This window comes from Corticium candelabrum, chromosome 2 (genome assembly GCF_963422355.1).
Source record: "Corticium candelabrum chromosome 2, ooCorCand1.1, whole genome shotgun sequence".
Taxonomy (NCBI): Eukaryota; Metazoa; Porifera; class Homoscleromorpha; order Homosclerophorida; family Plakinidae; genus Corticium; species Corticium candelabrum.
The window spans coordinates 1-16,791 of NC_085086.1; the positions used below are offsets into that span (position 1 = coordinate 1).

Below are 16,791 nucleotides of genomic sequence, written 5' to 3' on the forward strand. Positions count from 1 at the left end.
AAATTGATGGCAGATGACATAATTCAGCAAATAGTGGATAATGTAAAAAGTAGTCCCTTTTTTGCTGTGCTGGCAGATGAAGTAAGAGATGTAAGTGGGTGGGAGCAGTTGGCAGTGTCTCTTAGATACATGAAGGACAACAAGGCAGAAGAGAAGTTGATTAAGTTCATTGCTTGCAGCTTTGGGACAGGTAGTAGCATCTGTGCTGAGATACGGAATGCCTTGAGGCAGCTTGGTCTTGATGAAACACGTTGTCGAGCCCAGGCCTATGATGGTGCTGGTGCTATGTCTGGCCACCTTAACGGTTGCCAGAAGAATTTTCGAGACCATGTACCCCGGGCACAGTACTATCACTGCTGCAGTCACCAACTGAACTTGGCGTTGACAAAGTCTTGTAATGTGTCTGAAGTTCACTGCATGCTTTCCGACTTGAAGGCTGTTGGGCTCTTCTTCAAGTACTCCCCAAAACGGCAACGTACATTAGAGCAGAGTGTTGAACAAGAAAACACCAAGCGGACATCTGCCGGTGAAAAGCCAATCAGAGCTCAGAAGCTAAAGCTACTGTGTGAAACTCGCTGAGTAGAACGGCATACTGCCTTAAAAGACTTCAGAGATATGTACTTTGCCTTAGTCCACTGCCTCCAAGTTATTTCAGGCCAGATCATTGCCACTCCAACTGCTGCCTCTAAGTACGATGCGAAGTCTGTCACTGAGGCAAATGGCCTCCTCCGCTCGATAACGTCAGATTCATTCATCGTAGCTCTGCACTGCTGCACATATCTGTTCGGTTACACAAAGTGTCTGAGTGTTCTACTGCAAGGATCGCAATTGGATGTGCTGGAGGCATATGGTGAAATCAACCAAGTTCTAGGTCTGTTAGAAGAGATCAGAAGTAACAGTGAGAGAGAATTCTCTTCAATTTTCGCCTCTGCATCAGCAGTTACATCCCGTGTCTTAGACCAAGACCATCCACAAGTTCCTCGCTTAGCTGCACGACAGACACTACGCAGCAATCATCCTGCATCAACTCCAGAGAGCTACTGGCGGAGAGCTGTCTTCATTCCATTCATTGACAGCATGATCAGTGAACTTGGCAGTAGGTTCACTGACATGAGCCATGCATCAGTGCAAGGACTGCTGCTCCTGCCAAAACACTGCCAGAGCCTCACTCCTCACCACCAGGCAGCTATCCTGAAGGCTTATGCTCCAGATTTGCCTGATGACCCAACTTTCGAGGCGGAGATACGCCGATGGAAGAGGAAGTGGGAGTATGCAGGTGCTGCTACCTTACCAACCAGTGTTACAGAGACGCTGGGTGCTGTGAATGAAGTGGCATATCCCAACATTGTCTGCATTCTTCGCCTGTTGTTGATAATACCCGTCACCACAGCCACAGTTGAAAGAGCGAACTCTGCACTAAAGCTGATCAAAACAGACCTGCGGAGTACGATGGCACAAGACAGGCTAAATGCGCTAGTGCTCATGTTTGTCCACAAGGACTTGTCTGTCAACCATGAGCGTGTGATAGACTCTTTTGCGAAGGCATATCCGAGACGCTTGCTGTTCCTGGATCCAACTGCTACAACAGAAGAAGCACAATCACAGTGACGGTGACATTGTTTTCAGTGATGGTTGTATTGTCGGTCCATCAGATTTCTTCTTCAGTTCTGAATCAGTGATGTTACTTTTCCACACTCCTCTGTTTTCTGATGTTATATATCAACCTGTTTTGCATGTGTTGAGTAAAGTGAAATATAGTTATAATATGAAAATATCACAAACTCGACCTCATTTGAACTGATGACTATAAGATATTCCTAGAGGGCCAGCTGCGAAAATGTTGAACATGGACACGTGACTAACTGGTGACGTCATTACCGAACCTGACAGACCGCGCCTGTACCTAGTGAGAATCCTGGATCCGCCACTGTTGATTTTGGTGAGAGTTCCCCTTAAACGAGTTCATAAACTAAATGAAGTAGCAGTAAAGTGCTGACACTCGGCTGCTAGCTTGGAGGTTATTGAACATGCAGCTGCTGTACTATATATTGCATGACCAGAAACAACGTATCATGCAGAACTATATTTTCACTAAGTTTTGCACTGGTCCGATGCTATTCAAGCACTGTTTGGCTGTATTCAGTAGAAATAACTCTATTTCCTGTAAAGGGAGACACCACCTACTAGATTCGGTCATGTATTTGTAATCAGCGCTGTATCTATCAAAGAAGAAATGGACTATGACATGCCACTAACTTTGGGTTGAGTCTGCGAAACAATGAAGCACCTGCGTTTGTTTTGAAACAACTTAATAGCTAGGATAATTGCCAACATCTGCTCTCGTGACAATTGCACTGCCCACGTATGTCTATCGACCCACCCACATATGTCTAATGGTTAGGTTGTTCGTTTGGTCGGTTGTAGTGTTGTCAACAAGACTCACTACTGTAACCAGAGGCAGAGCCTTTCATTAACTAATTTTAGAAAGTGACTGTTTTCACAAGGGACTTGTGCATCCGAGATGTGCAAGGTATCTGGACAAGTCTTTTTTGCAGTGGTGCAGTGTTTCTGCAACGATGATTTCTGTGATACATTTGGCACTGTCACCGAATTATAGTAACAGTTGGTTGTCACTGAGACTTCAAATTCAGCATCTAGGTTCATGCAGTATAGCTGCAGATTTCTCTCCTTTATTTGATGATGCTTCCATCGTTTGAGGCAATCCTATACCAACAAAATAGTAGATATCATCAAAACGGTGCTGTCAAAGGCCACCTTCAAACACAACATTTACTGTTCAAGGTTCACAGACAGGGCTTATCAAATGCGACGATTGCTATTTATTTACAATTTGTGCAGCAGTGACTGATAATAAGAAAAACAAGAAAATGTAAATTATGCCTTAATACAGAATGGATATGTTAGATAGTGTTTTGGTTAGACAAATGAGTCTGGTGGCCTAAGATACATGTAGTTGCCACTGTGATTATGAATATCATGAAGTACAATATTAATCAGATAACAAATTTAGCTGTTGACTATTATTTCTTAATTTTATACCTTTCTATTTAAGTCTTTGATAACTTTGTCAATTATTTATCCATTACTGCTATCCATTGATCTTGTGCATAGCTTTTAGCCAATGTTTATCTCAATATTTGATGGACTTTTCCTTGTTTCTGTTTCTTGAAAATAGATCACCTGGCATCTTGTTTCTTGTCATTCTAATTATATGGGAGTTTGTACTTTGTTGCTATTATTTTTGTTGTAATTGTATTGATACAGCATGTGTCAAAATTAAATATTGCTTGTGCTAGATCTTGAAACTGGTTATGTTTTATTTTGTTTTGTAGATGTGTCCATATTTTGTTTCTCGTAACTTGTTGACTGGAGCTGACATCATTTTCTGTCCATACAATTATCTTATTGACCCCAAGATTAGAGACCAGGTCACACACACACACACACACACACACACACACACACACACACACACACACACACACACACACACACACACACACACACACACACCACAGCAACAGCTCAACAACTTGTAGTTTTTGTATATTATGCATTTATTAGATGGGAATTGATCTGAAAGGGCAGATTGTCATACTAGATGAAGCTCACAATATTGAAGATTTTTCTCGTGAGGCAGCTAGTTTTAGTGTTTCTATGGAAGAGTTACAGGTAGCTTCTGACGAGATGAGTAGGATGGGTGAGTAATTATGATTTGTGTTGATCTTGTTTTATTGTTAAGTACATCGAAATTATCTGTTTATGTCTTCTTGCTCTTCATGACGAGGTTGAGGAGGTAGTCCGTTATGCTAGAAAATATCTTAATGTCAACAAGGTGTGCTATGAGTCTGTGTGGTACACACTTTACACCTGTCCAGACCATTGTAAGTGGCCAAACGTTCTCCAATTGTGCCAGCTAGTATTTAGTCTCCCCTTTACTACCACACATGTTGAAAGGATGTTTTCGTCGCTGAAACTGATCAAGACAGACAGGCGCACCAGCATGGGCAACACCACCTTGTCTGACCTTATGGAAGTATACCTTCAAGGACCATCACTTGAAGACTTTCACGCTGACGCCGCTATTCAGCTGTGGTGGGAAGGATGCAAGACCAACCGCCGTCCTAATCAACGTTTCAGAAAGCAATACAGAGCAAGGGAAACTGAAGAGTTGGCCCAAGACGATAGCACTAGTAGCTTTAGTTTAGATGACTGGGACGTGTGGCATAATCCTCTAAGCCCGTCTACAGATAGTTTTCCAGAAGAGTCTGACTGACAATTTTGCACATCGTTGTGCTAGGTTTACCTGTTAATGTTCTGCTATTGTCTCACACAATTATAGTGCACTTTCAAGTTTGCCTTTTGAAGTTCCATAAGTTTTCTAGACTTTATTCTAACGCAATAAATATGCTTGCCTTGCAGGTATGTTCTCTCAAAGTTGTTAATTAATATTGTCGTGATTTGTACGTATGTCAAATAATAGCAAATAATAATAGCAATAGAGTGTTTGCGGGCTCTGAAATTGATAGCGTGGGCGTGGTCTTTATATTCCGCTCTGCGATGTTGCGCAAATAACCATTAGTGATGCGCCCGTTAACACCGTGTGCCAAAGTGGAATTCAGTTATTTTGGTACCTAAGATGGCGGCGCACAGATCACGTGGAAACGAGAGCGCACTTCCGGTAACACATCATGATGAAATGGGTATCTAGCGATGCCATGTAGGCCTAGTACCTAAAGACATCAATAGAAAGTAAAGAGGCTACTAATAATAAGCGACGAAAGCGCTGCCGAGGCCCGATTATCCCGTCCACTGACCGTAATTACGTAAACAGGATAGAAGACGACGCTACTGCCCCAACTCCTACAGCCATGGCCACTAGCCGCTTCCCCTTCATTGCACAACATAGAAGTTAGCACGTGAAACACCAGGTTGAGCAACAGTGGCATCGCGCTCTGCCTAGTTCTACGCAATAACATAGACAGGGAGTCTAACCAGGCTACCAGCACTAGTCTGGAATACCCTAAAACTATAACACACTCGCTCAACAGTAAAAAAGTCTTTCCAAGACTTGGGCTTGGTTCAGACATCGTCCCACGGACGGCGACATGTTGTAACGAGAGTTCCAAGGTCACCTGACAAGATAACGAGCTCACCTAACATTCCGACACGTACACACCTGTACTAATGGGGTAGCGCGCGCACGTAATCTACATTCCGCTGACACGAAGTACTGTAGAAATTACAAGTTGAGCGATACTGATACGTTCCTGTTTACTTCAACGAAGTGGCTAGAGAGTCGGTACCGGTCCCGCAAGCGAAAGACTTGGAGTGCCGGTAATTTGCACGTGACCGATCATGCATGTCATGCTCACTAGTAGCGACGAATGGCGGGAAGTCCAACTGATTCCGCGTTTTCTGTTGGGAAAAGATTCAAGTCATTCGCCGACCTACAAGAGCGACTGTCGGCGTATGAGTCATCAACATACACGAAATTATGGCGGAGAGACTCGAAAGTGTTGAGGCTGCCCGGAAGCGAATCAATCGTCCCCTTTCTGAAGCAATCACATACTACGAGGTGACGTATAGCTGCATTCACGGAGGGAAAAATTCGCTGCCCGTGGTGAAGGAAAGCGGTCTACATCGTAAGTGCAGCTTGTGCGTTAGCAATTGTTTAGGAATCCAAGGACCTACACTTTTCCATGGTGATGGCTCAAATTGTGGCCCCAGGCTAAATACTGTACATACAGTAGTCTCAGATAAAAAGAACAAATGTAAAAGAAACAGTAATTAACTACGCTTGGCAAATACTCTTATCTAGTATATATATAAATAGTTGATCAGTGAAACCTCTGATGTAGTGTTACATCTGCACAGTACTGTACTACACTATTGAAAATACATAAATATACCCAGTATACATCATTGCTGCTTTACCGTCTTTTTTCTTTCTTCACACTTTCTAAAGACAAAATGTCTTTCAATGAAGCATGTTCAAAATACAGCAAGGCGTGGGCTGGGTAAAAATGCTAAGATTCTCTCTCATCTATTAGTTTGTATCAGGGTGGCAGTGTAGATGCATTTGGATATTCTATATTCTACAATTCTTAAGCAAATTTGAAAATTACCACATTTAATATCAACTAGTCAACAGTAAAATTAATATCAACAATTGTTGGGGTACAATTCAGACCTTTGGTTGATTTGTTTTGTAAAATTTAACCGCAGGCCACACCATACGCGAAATGGTTCCTCTTCCTCACTAACGTCCTGGCATGCAGTGCCCCTACAATAAATGAATTTCACATCACCAATTGCGACTACAAAACGCAAAGAAAGACAGGATTTTGCCTTACCACTGAACTACTGTGTGAGCTTCGTCCACTACCACGGCCACGAACCGCTCTCTCAACTCATTTGCTTGTAAGGCGCATCGCCACTCGCATGAGCCGACAAGCACTTTGGGGCTTCCATAGACATAGGGGAATTTCCCTACCTTGATAGCAGCATCTGACGAATCCGACTCACCAATAAAGGCAGCTGCAAACCCTTTGCGCTTTAAAATAGCGACCTGATCTCGCATCAGCGATTTCAATGGAGTCACCACAAGCACCACAGGATCAGCGGGATATTGCCGGAAGTTGCTAGTCGGGCACAAACGTGCGGGAGAAAAAAGAAAAATTAGCGACTTTCCAAAGCCCGTAGGAAAGCACGCGAAGACGTCCCGTCTACCGACAAGGAGGCGAAGAGGTAGCATCTGCAGTGGCTTCAAATTCTGCACGCCGAAATCGAACAGAGTCAAAACGCTGGACACGGCAGTTGCAATGGCTTCATCGTCAGGCATTGCTCGGAAGTCATCCATCATAACTACCAGACAACAAGGACGGCCAGGCCACTCGTACGCTCACACACTAACACCTTAGCAAGCTGTAATTGCGATCCCTTACCTCACCTGCGTACGCAATAGCGTCGTCCTGCTGCGTTGCTATTAGCATTCTCATCACCGATTGGCCGCCTTCCTGAAGGCGTGGGTTTTGATTGGCGCGGTTGCAATTGAGCGAACAAGAGCCCTCCTCTTCCGAACTAGGTTTGATCGGCGAAGTCTCCAGACCGCTTTTTCTCCCCGCCCTCTCACTCGCCCTTCCCGCCTAGCCTCGTCCCCAGACTCTCTCGCGCTAGTCTTGTCCGGTGCCCGTATGACAATTCCAGGCGCGAGAGAGTCTGGGATCATCTCGCCTACTTCCTGCCATATCTCCTTTCTAAATGTTTCTAAATGCTCACTAAGTGTCACCCCCAACGTCATCAACTATCACCCCAAACGTCATCAAGTGTCCCGTAACTTCAAAATCAGATTAGCGTTAGTCTAATCCAATAAACGTATCACAGTGGATGCTATGACCATTGTTTGGTGTTTGTGGCATATCCAGCACTTGCAGACAACTGAAGCATGTTGAAAAGGTAAGTCTATGGAGTGTTGGTGACGGGTGTCGTGTAGGCTTGTAGTCTGAGATTTACAATTGGCGGAGTGATGACTTTCTAGCCAGTTCACACGCGGCCATTCGCGTTTGCGCGCAGACTAGACTCTGTAGCAAAAAGCGCGCAATGGCAAGGGAAGGGGTTGATCTTGACATGAAACTACCGTCTGGAGGGTCAACTTGAAGCTTCCAGGGCTATTCTTTCGCGAAAAGATGTATTTGTTGTCATACTTGAAGGGTAGACGGTAGTTTCATGTCAAGATCAACCCCTTTCTATGCCATTGCGCGCTTTTTGCTACAGATCCGCCACTTGTAGATCTCAGACTACAAGCCTACACGAAACCCGTCACCAATACTCCATAGTCTTACCTTTTCAACATGCTTCAGTTGTCTGCAAGTTCTGGATATGCCACAAACACCAAACAATGGTCATAGCATCCACTGTGATACGTTTATTGGATTAGACTAACGCTAATCTGATTTTGAAGTTACGGGACACTTGATGACGTTTGGGGTGACAGTTGATGACGTTGGGGGTGACACTTAGTGAGCATTTAGAAACATTTAGAAAGGAGATATGGCAGGAAGTAGGCGGGATGATCCCAGACTCTCTCGCGCCTGGAATTGTCATACGGGCAACGGACAAGACTAGCGCGAGAGAGTCTGGGGACGAGGCTATTCCCGTCCCCTCACGTGCAAAAGCGGTCTGGCTCCGATTTCAAGCATACCACTTTCTCTTTCTTGACTGGAATCATCAGGACATCTTTCATATCATGTACCGGAGAGTCGAAAAGCCTGCAACTCTTCTGTTTCACCATGTGGCAAAACTTTTTGTCTTCATCAGGCTGACCCTTCAGATGGCACACGATTCTCCGTCCAAATTCTCGCCTTACCTCTCCAGAGGAGCTTCGTCCGCCATCAACTGGAAAGGTTTCATCGAGGTATTCTTGGAAAATGATGGCGGAACGACCAAGCATGACAAAAACTGCGCCTTTTTCTTACGCTTGCGCAGGTGTCTTACCTCTTCCGGGACGTTTCGCCCGGGACGTCCAATCTTGCCGACCGGTTCTAGAACGGGACAATTTGGTTGGCGGTTAGTCCAACGATTTGGATGGCGGTTCCAAATCGGTACGGAACATATATACGGTCTGGTAAGCAAGGCTACAAAATGGGACAAGACTACAATACTATACTCGACGGGAAACCTTCTCCTGGGGCGGTAGAGTGTCTTAGCGTTTTTCTTATAAGTTTCTTTATCTGTATAGGATTTCTTTCATTTTTTGCTGTGCTGTTTTTAGGAAACAGTTCGGAAGTTGGAACGGTTGTTAGAGTCGAGTTCCTACTAGAAGATAAAGAGAAGAGCAGATTGACGAAGACCAATACATAAAAGATAAAAAACCTAGAAGAAATTTTGACGAGCCATTTGACTCTATAGAAGTGGGTCAAAGAGTACGTTGCTATTGGAGCCCAGACAAGCACTTCTACCCCGCTAGAGTGGTAGAAGTTGCTATCAGTAAGCTAGCTTAGTTAGGACGGCTGTTTTTCTATATTATATAACGTCACTGAACAAATGAATGTGTGATGGCATGGATGGAGAAAGGAGGGAAGGAATGATGAATTAATTAATCAAACACACAGTGTCTATTCGTGTCTATTCGCGTCTTACTCTGGTCGTCTGGATCTCAGCCTATGTTTCAACTTTCTGTCTCTGTCTATTGCTAGCTTGCGACTGTATATTATACAAGTGGTTTGTCTAGAGAGAATAGCTGCAACTGAGGCAAAACACATCCAAAAGAGGGCAAAAAGGACACTTACGTTGGGATCTTACGTTGGGATCTGACGTATGCAATAATGAATGTACTTTGGTCAGGTTTTCGGTTTGTTATTCCAGCTAGATCTACGTGATCCTGCTTAGGGTTTATTGATTAATTGATAATGGCATTTCCTTCTGCTCTAACCTCAGTTGGACAATAAAAGAAAAAGGCCTTGTCTCATTCAAGTAGGATGTTAGAAAACGAGATCTTGGTTAGTGTATAACTTTTGTCTAAGTGTTTATGGTGTGTGTGCATGAATATTTTCAATAGAATGTCCTAGACAATCTAACAAACAATGGGATGCAGAATGTACAGGTTGTGATCGATAGCCTCGTTGCCAGACTCACGTGAGCCTGGGACGAGGCTACATGATCGATACATGTACGTAGATCATATATATGTATTTCTTTGGTCGATCTGTCTGGGTGCCTTTCTGCGTACAGTGTAGTTGTATGTCATTATGTATCATTTCAGTGGCTGATTTCTGTGTCTATTAAATTAAATTTGCTTATTTACAGACATTAGATGACTTCTCACCTGAAATGTTGACTTCGGTAGTAATTTTAGTTTGACACTGTGAGCAGTTTGTCTAAGCATTTCTGTCTAGAATTTTTCTACCAGCTGGTGGTTGAAGTACTGGGTGGCAAAGAGGTAACATCTGTTGTCTTCAGACAGCGAAGATAGCTCTGTCTGTCTGTCTGTCTGTCTGTCTGTCAAATAACATTTATTTCAAACATACATCTATAATACAATGCTAGCAAGGTAACTATCTAAAGTTCTGTAACTACGAGAGTTTACTAGGACTAGATTTTAAAAGCAAACAAACATGTAGCACTTAATAAAAGAGAACAATGCAGACTACCTGGAGCCAACTTAGTGGCTGAAAAACTCGGTAGAGCAATCTACAGTACAGTCAATGTCATTTGTCAGAGCTGAGATGTTTCTCATGATGACCTTTGCGTTGCACTTCTGAAGTTGAGTTGAGAATCTCTTTCTCCAGATGTCCAGAAAATCAGCAGCGTTAGGTCGACCAAGTTCATCACGTGACTTCTTGGCTAGCCTTTCCAGAAAGTTTTTCCCATCTCACCTCATTGTCCAAAATGTTCTATAACTAAAGGAATGAAACTGACTGTTGATCCACCTGGTAGATTTTCCGTTGCATATTTTGCCTTCTTCCTCTCTTTTCTTCTTTCTGTAGCAGCATTATCTGACTCGGATGACCTTGGAAAAATATCAGAGCTCCAAAGGTGTGCCAGAGCTACATCCAGGTCAACGTTGCAACCCTTGTCGGGGTCAAATGCCACAATGTCTGCTCTATCATTTGAATTTGAATAGCGATGTCGTGGCTCTCTTTGGTGGTTCACATTTAGCTCTCGAAGACAATCAGACCAAGTAGATGAATTCATGTGACCAAACTGGCCCATCGCACGCGTGTCTCAGGAGATCACGTTTCCAACACGCTAGCAGGTGTTTGTTTTTACTTTGCTTTCCGTCACGTGCCAAACCACGTTGGCAACTCTTGACAACTCTTGACAACTTCGCTCTGACACACAACGTTGTGCCAGCGAATACCTCGGTCTCTAGCTGTGTAGGTACACGTACTGTACGTGCATTGTACACAACACGCTACCATTATTGTAGATGAACCGGTTGGAGGAAAATGCTATGTTATAACTAGATAGGCTCCCCACTAGCTAGCGGATCGCCGAGTTGGCAACTGTGGCGACGAAGTATACGGAACGACGTTTGTTGCTAGGAAAAATCGAGACACAATTAAAACATCGAAACCGTCAACCTACTACGATTAAAGGTACATTTCGGTCACATGCGCTAATAAACTGCGCCCCGCATACACCTTTGATTGTTGGTTACCAACAATCAAATTGAGACATTTGACGCATTTTCAGAACAAAGTATGCTTACGTATGCTTTTAACTGACTAAATGATAAATTCTATCGGACGCGTATGTAACATTTTCGATCGCGACTCCAACTTAGCTACCCTAGATCGCAGTCTGCCTAGCGTGCAGTTTGGTTCAATAGATGAAACACCTATGCACAACTTACTCATACTTATCAGACGGGCAACGGTTTTATAGCGTAACGCCGAAGAGGTTTTCTAGCCATCACGTGTAACATCACGTGACATCGACAGCATGTCTGCTCCTGTTGTAAGGCTTCCTTCCGTGATTCCGCGGAAGCGCGGGGGACGACGAAACAGGTCTGGACGCCGATGCCGCTTGCCTTCGGATCCTTTTGTTAGTGTTCGCGTGCGGCAAACGACGTATGAACAACTGACTTCGCTAAAAGATTCTCTGTCTCTTCGGACTATGAACAGCGTTGTCCTGCATCTTCTGTCAATTTACGAAAGTTGCAAGTTAGTAACAACATTTTCAAGTTCTCTAGTGTAGTCCATCGTGAAATTTTATGTGTAGAAGTAGAAGAAGCGACTCTTCAGATCGAATTGCAAGTGACAGCTCATTGGAAGACTCAAGGACAACTCCAGACTTGGGAGGAGATGACACTTCCAGCATGTTCATGCAACAGACATTTGGTATCATGTACTGTAGTAAAATTAACTACTTTTAGTAGTAGCTAATCAAGATTTGCCGCTTGTCCTCAGTTACCTCTACCCCAGTCAGACACGGACAGAGTTTGGGTTCTGCACAAACAATCAGACAGAAAGACTTCTTTACCAGGTGACTGGTCATAGTTGTACGATGCTTTGTATCTGCAGATTTCTATATATAACATCTACAATTTTTCCATAGCAAAGAGTCAACAGAAATACACTTTGAGGAAACAGAGGATACCCAACTAAGCTCCCTGGAGTCTGAAAGTGATTCTGCTGAAGTGGGTGATCAAAGAGAAACGTGTTTGAGCTCAGAACAGTACGTTCCAATGCTCACTTTACATGCATTTCCCTTAGGAAATGTTTTATCATCTAGACATGAATTGCTGTTGTCCTTTCTCATTGACTCAGACTCAGCTGATGAAGAATATGAACCTGATAGGTAAGAAATCGCAAGCCTGAACTGCGTATGTTGTAGTAAACTGTCTTTCACGTGTATCTCCATAGTGAAGAATCAGAATATGAGGATGACTCAATGATGGACGAACTAGATGCAAGCTTTCTAGATGATCCAGTCATGGCAGATGTTGCTTTCAAAGAAGCCCAGAGATTGTGACAGGCAGTAGAGATGGTAAGAAACATTTAACACTGAATTGGATGAAGAGGAAATGTAGAGTCTACTTTCACACAGTGTATCTCATTGTATTGTATAATTTATTATCCAACCTCTATTATCATAGGCAACAATTCTGAATTGTTTTTGACAGCAAGCAGGCTAGAAAATAGTCCTGAAGAAGCTGTGAATGAACAACGTGTTGTGTGTGATGTTGACTGTATAATCCAGCTTCTGGGCAAAATCTGCAGACAACCAAATTGCCAGGCATCAATTTCTTATAAAAAGAATAGCATAGGGTGTACACTGAACATCCAGTGGAAATGTCTCCAAGGCCACAGTGGCAAATGGAGCAGTTTCAAGAGATGCTACTCCAGAAATGGGTACCCTTTTTTGTTAACAATGTCTTGATGGCATCTTCAATTCTTTTGTCTGGCAACAACTTCAGCAAAATTGCTCTTTTCTGTACATCGTTCAATCTGCAACACATCAAAACAACCACTTTCTATCAAGTACAAAGACATTATCTATGTCCAACAATTGAAAGCTATTGGAATGAACAGAAAGGAAAAATTTTGTCAGCAATCGGTGATAAACCTCTAGTTGTTAGTGGAGATGGACGAAATGATTCCCAAGGATTCTCAGCACAGTACTGTCTGTACTCAGTCATGGACAATGAAAGAAACTGTATCATTGAAGTACAGGTTGTAGATAAGAGAGAAGTGGACCTGAAGTCAGTACGAATGGAAAAGCTAGGGCTTCAACGTGCTCTTGCAGCTCTGAAGGGTACAGTCAACATAGTTGAACTTGTCACCGATGCGTCGACATCTATTGCTGCGATGATGTGTCAGTATTTGACTGTCAGTCACAATTTAGTCTAACTATGTGTAAGTTTTTTCCCTTGTAGCTCGGGACCTAGAGTACAAGAACATATTTCATTCGTTGGATGTCTGGCATAAGGCTAAGAAATTGGCCAAAACCTTGTCAGAGGTAACTGTTTTCATTGCCATAGTCATTTTGGTTATAACACCACATTTAGGCATCAAAGAAGAAAGGAATGGGAAGTCTGAGAGAATGGAAGCGTTCCATCATCAACCATTTCTGGTGGTGTTGTGCACAATGTGATGGTAATGTGGAGACATTGACGGTACTCCACTAATTTCACTAATGAAAAGTTATAGAAATTTATGTCATTCTTCTTTTATTTAACTACATAGAATAGATGGGTTTCTGTTCTGCACCATGTCAGTGGTGAGCATGAATGGGCTACAGGGCAATGTCACCACAGTACATTGACAGCTGACGATGTGAACGAACAAGGGAAACAGCCTATATCTGTTGACTCGGCACCAATGCAGATGCTACGTGACATTGTACTGAACAGCAGGTGGCTAAATACACTTGGGTACTATATCAGATGCAGGTTCCATTTATACTTCTCAGTAGCATCTCTATGCACTAGATCCCATGCTTGCTTATAGGCACACTGGCTTACTAGAGAGCTACCATAACTTGGTCTTGAAGTATGCATCAAAGAGAACTTGTTATAGGTACAGTGGCATGCGTGCTTTTTTGTATCTTTTTATATCACCATGAACTTTCCATCAGGTACAATGCATTCAGAGCACGCTGTTTGCTGGCAGCAATTGATCATAACCACCACATTACTCGAGAATACAAAGAGCACCAAAGTACTAGAGAAACAAGGTTCCACCGTAAATACAACAAGTCATCTGGCCAGTGGACAGTCACCAAAACATACAGCTACTTACCTGAATTGACGAGAAGATGCCTCCAGATGCGAATGTCAGCGTCAGGGACAATAGATGACAGAACACAAATCGCTGCAGAACATCCTTGTCACATTGCTCCTACAATAGCTCCAATACCACCACCTCCAACAGCAAAGTTAATTCAGAGACAAAGTAGTCGTGCAGGTAATCTGTTGAAAAGATAAAGATAAACACAACAGCAACTGAAAGCTGCAGCATCCTGTTTGTTAGGAGAGGCAGCATTGTAGAAGACTGTGGCATCAAGACTATAGATACCCAATGTGGCAGCGGAAGGTGGTGGTGGAAGGTGGTGGAAGGTGGTGGTGGTAGTTGGGGTCACGTAAACATTTACAATTCTTGTCGATGCTGTATAATTTTTTTGTGTTAACAGACAGAATCAACATGAAGAGAATTAACTTACTAAATTAATTACTCCTGTAACCCATGTAATCCCCTGTAGGAGACGGATAACAGTGCCGTATGCAGCACACAGCACAAGAAGGAGCAACTCGACGGTTTCCCCGTCCAAGGTAGCCATATTGGCCCAACACATACTGTCTGTATGCTGCTTTCCGATAGCCGGCAGAAGAATAGTCTGGACGCAGGTTTAATACGTCAGCACGATATCTAATGTTAAGTTGAAGAACATCTGGATCTAGGACCGTTGAACGGAAATACTGCTGGGTACTGGTACAGTTAACAAGGCCACAACACACGTTCTCCCTGGCTGTTGGCATTTCTCTGCATCGCCCACACTTGCACCAATTTGGTGGAGATGGGTTGGGTGGCCCAGCAAATGGATGGTCTGGTTGTTCCAAGCTTGTTACAGGTAGCTCAGAAAATTCTTGTGCAAGTGGCAAGAGAGACCTATGTTGTAAGAGAAATTGTACCAGTAGGCCTTTTGTCTGCTCTCCAGTAAGAGAACTCACATATTCCTGCAATTAGAATGTTACAATTATTGCTCTTCTGTTGTAGCAGTCAACAGCATATAAATGGAATATCTATTGCCACATGACCAAGACCATGGCAGAAAGAACTAAATCTACACAGCAGTTCTTGTGAATAGACAAAAGCTTGGTCACCATAATGCACCACCACCACCACCACCACCATGCACATTATGATGTCATCACAGTCCATACCACAAATGCACATTCCAACTGCCTTCACTGCCACTTACCACAATGCACACACTCACTGTCATCATCATCATCACCACCACCACCACAACACACAATTATACCAAAACACTAAACCTTTAGATAGTGTTTGTGTAGTTAAATTGTGTTCTTTATACTTTTAATAGTGCTTACAACATATGGAATAATTATAGAAAAATCATTGTAATATAGTTCATATTGAACAAAGAAACGTACATCATGCAGATATCAACTCACCCTGACTTCATCTCCCGAATAGAAGCGCTCCCTCGGAGGAAGCTGACGATGGACAGCACTCGCAGATGACGGATCATTTGTGGCGTCAGCCTATATTTACAGCGGTTTTGGAGTTCCAATTTGTACACTCGTCTACATCAACCTACCCTATTTGTGCAACACGTGCGGCTACAGTTACACAAAGGCGTGCAGTTGGTCTTGTTTGCCTTGCAAACGCATCCACGACCACTTGACCGCGCTCTGGCACACTTGCTCTTCTTAGTGCAACCACAAATCACCTAGAACCACGCAATTTTACCGCACACCGAAGAGGGCCCTGTCGTAAAAACTGGACTCAACTGTAACTTCGCGTTCCATTTCTCGTTCACTGGATGAGTCTGAATCGCTGTTGCAAGTCACTTCCATCAGGGCAGCCATCGCTTCTTTGCGCAAATGTTAGCGCGCGTTTCTGAAATTTTGCGTTAACGCATATCTCCGAAATGTACCTTTAATTAAGTAGTAGACTGCCCGCTTTCACGGGCACACTCTAGATGTAGTACACGGTACCGGTACCGTATACAAGGGTAGGCGTGGTACTCTCGAGCAGGTCACATTTCTCATTTGCATGACGTCGCACAACTCACCAAGTAAATAGACATGCACGTCCAAACGCCTTCCGAACTCTAGTTGAAGTCAACTCAACTGAACTCTATTTGCTCATCTCAATTAATTGAACTAACTCAACTAGCTAACGTAGAACAGCGCGGCTTACAGCTAGAGCTAGATATTAATTAAGCTACGAGCGTAAAAGAAGTACACCACAATAAGTGGTGGACTGCTTCGCGAGAAGCTCACTCTAAACGGGCTGTATTGACTTCCGGTCTGTCTGTCGGTATGTCGCTATCTATGTTTGTTTGTAAGCGTGTGTCACGGGGGAGTTGTCAGCCAATCAGCAGTCGTTTTGGGACGCTAAACGTAGATGACGTAATACTAGCTTGTCAGCCTGAATCACTCTCGGGAATTTGTAGAGCCAATCAGCCGTCCTTTGGGACACCAACAATGGGTGACGTAACAATCCCGAGCACTATGACAGAAAAGCCGAGATGTCGTAAACCTCCATTTTACGGTCAAACTGTCGTCAAACCGAG

The 16,791-nt window shown here is 43.4% G+C and overlaps 3 protein-coding genes and 3 long non-coding RNA genes across 7 annotated transcripts; 4 read left to right on the top strand and 2 right to left on the bottom strand.

Moving 5' to 3' along the window:
- The first annotated feature begins 615 nt into the window (after positions 1-615).
- Positions 616-1,608, top strand: LOC134198245 (52 kDa repressor of the inhibitor of the protein kinase-like). The gene has a single exon (XM_062667605.1). It carries the CDS (start codon positions 616-618, stop codon positions 1,606-1,608), a length of 993 nt encoding a protein of 330 aa, XP_062523589.1.
- A 3,787-nt stretch (positions 1,609-5,395) lies between these two features.
- On the bottom strand, positions 5,396-6,886 carry LOC134198246 (ATP-dependent DNA helicase Q1-like). Its single transcript, XM_062667606.1, has 3 exons — positions 6,378-6,886; positions 6,257-6,307; positions 5,396-5,471 (listed from the first exon to the last, which is right to left on the bottom strand). Exons 1-3 carry the CDS (start codon positions 6,884-6,886, stop codon positions 5,396-5,398), a joined length of 636 nt encoding a protein of 211 aa, XP_062523590.1.
- Positions 6,887-11,530: 4,644 nt separating this feature from the next.
- Positions 11,531-12,193, top strand: LOC134197941 (uncharacterized). Its single transcript, XM_062667298.1, has 4 exons — positions 11,531-11,687; positions 11,746-11,863; positions 11,922-12,009; positions 12,082-12,193. Exons 1-4 carry the CDS (start codon positions 11,641-11,643, stop codon positions 12,129-12,131), a joined length of 303 nt encoding a protein of 100 aa, XP_062523282.1. The 5' UTR covers positions 11,531-11,640; the 3' UTR covers positions 12,132-12,193.
- A 469-nt stretch (positions 12,194-12,662) lies between these two features.
- LOC134198625 (uncharacterized) lies at positions 12,663-16,094 on the bottom strand. Of its 2 annotated transcripts, XR_009972881.1 has the most exons (6): positions 16,004-16,094; positions 15,811-15,942; positions 15,665-15,754; positions 14,268-14,437; positions 12,883-12,974; positions 12,663-12,740 (listed from the first exon to the last, which is right to left on the bottom strand). It is a non-coding gene; the product is annotated as an uncharacterized LOC134198625 (long non-coding RNA). The 2 variants fall into 2 exon arrangements; XR_009972880.1 differs by having other exon boundaries at positions 15,665-15,942.
- LOC134176626 (uncharacterized) lies at positions 13,772-14,209 on the top strand. The gene is made up of 3 exons (XR_009969305.1): positions 13,772-13,918; positions 13,977-14,045; positions 14,104-14,209. It is a non-coding gene; the product is annotated as an uncharacterized LOC134176626 (long non-coding RNA).
- LOC134198627 (uncharacterized) lies at positions 14,317-15,379 on the top strand. Its single transcript, XR_009972882.1, has 3 exons — positions 14,317-14,432; positions 14,499-15,182; positions 15,243-15,379. It is a non-coding gene; the product is annotated as an uncharacterized LOC134198627 (long non-coding RNA).
- Positions 16,095-16,791: the final 697 nt, after the last annotated feature.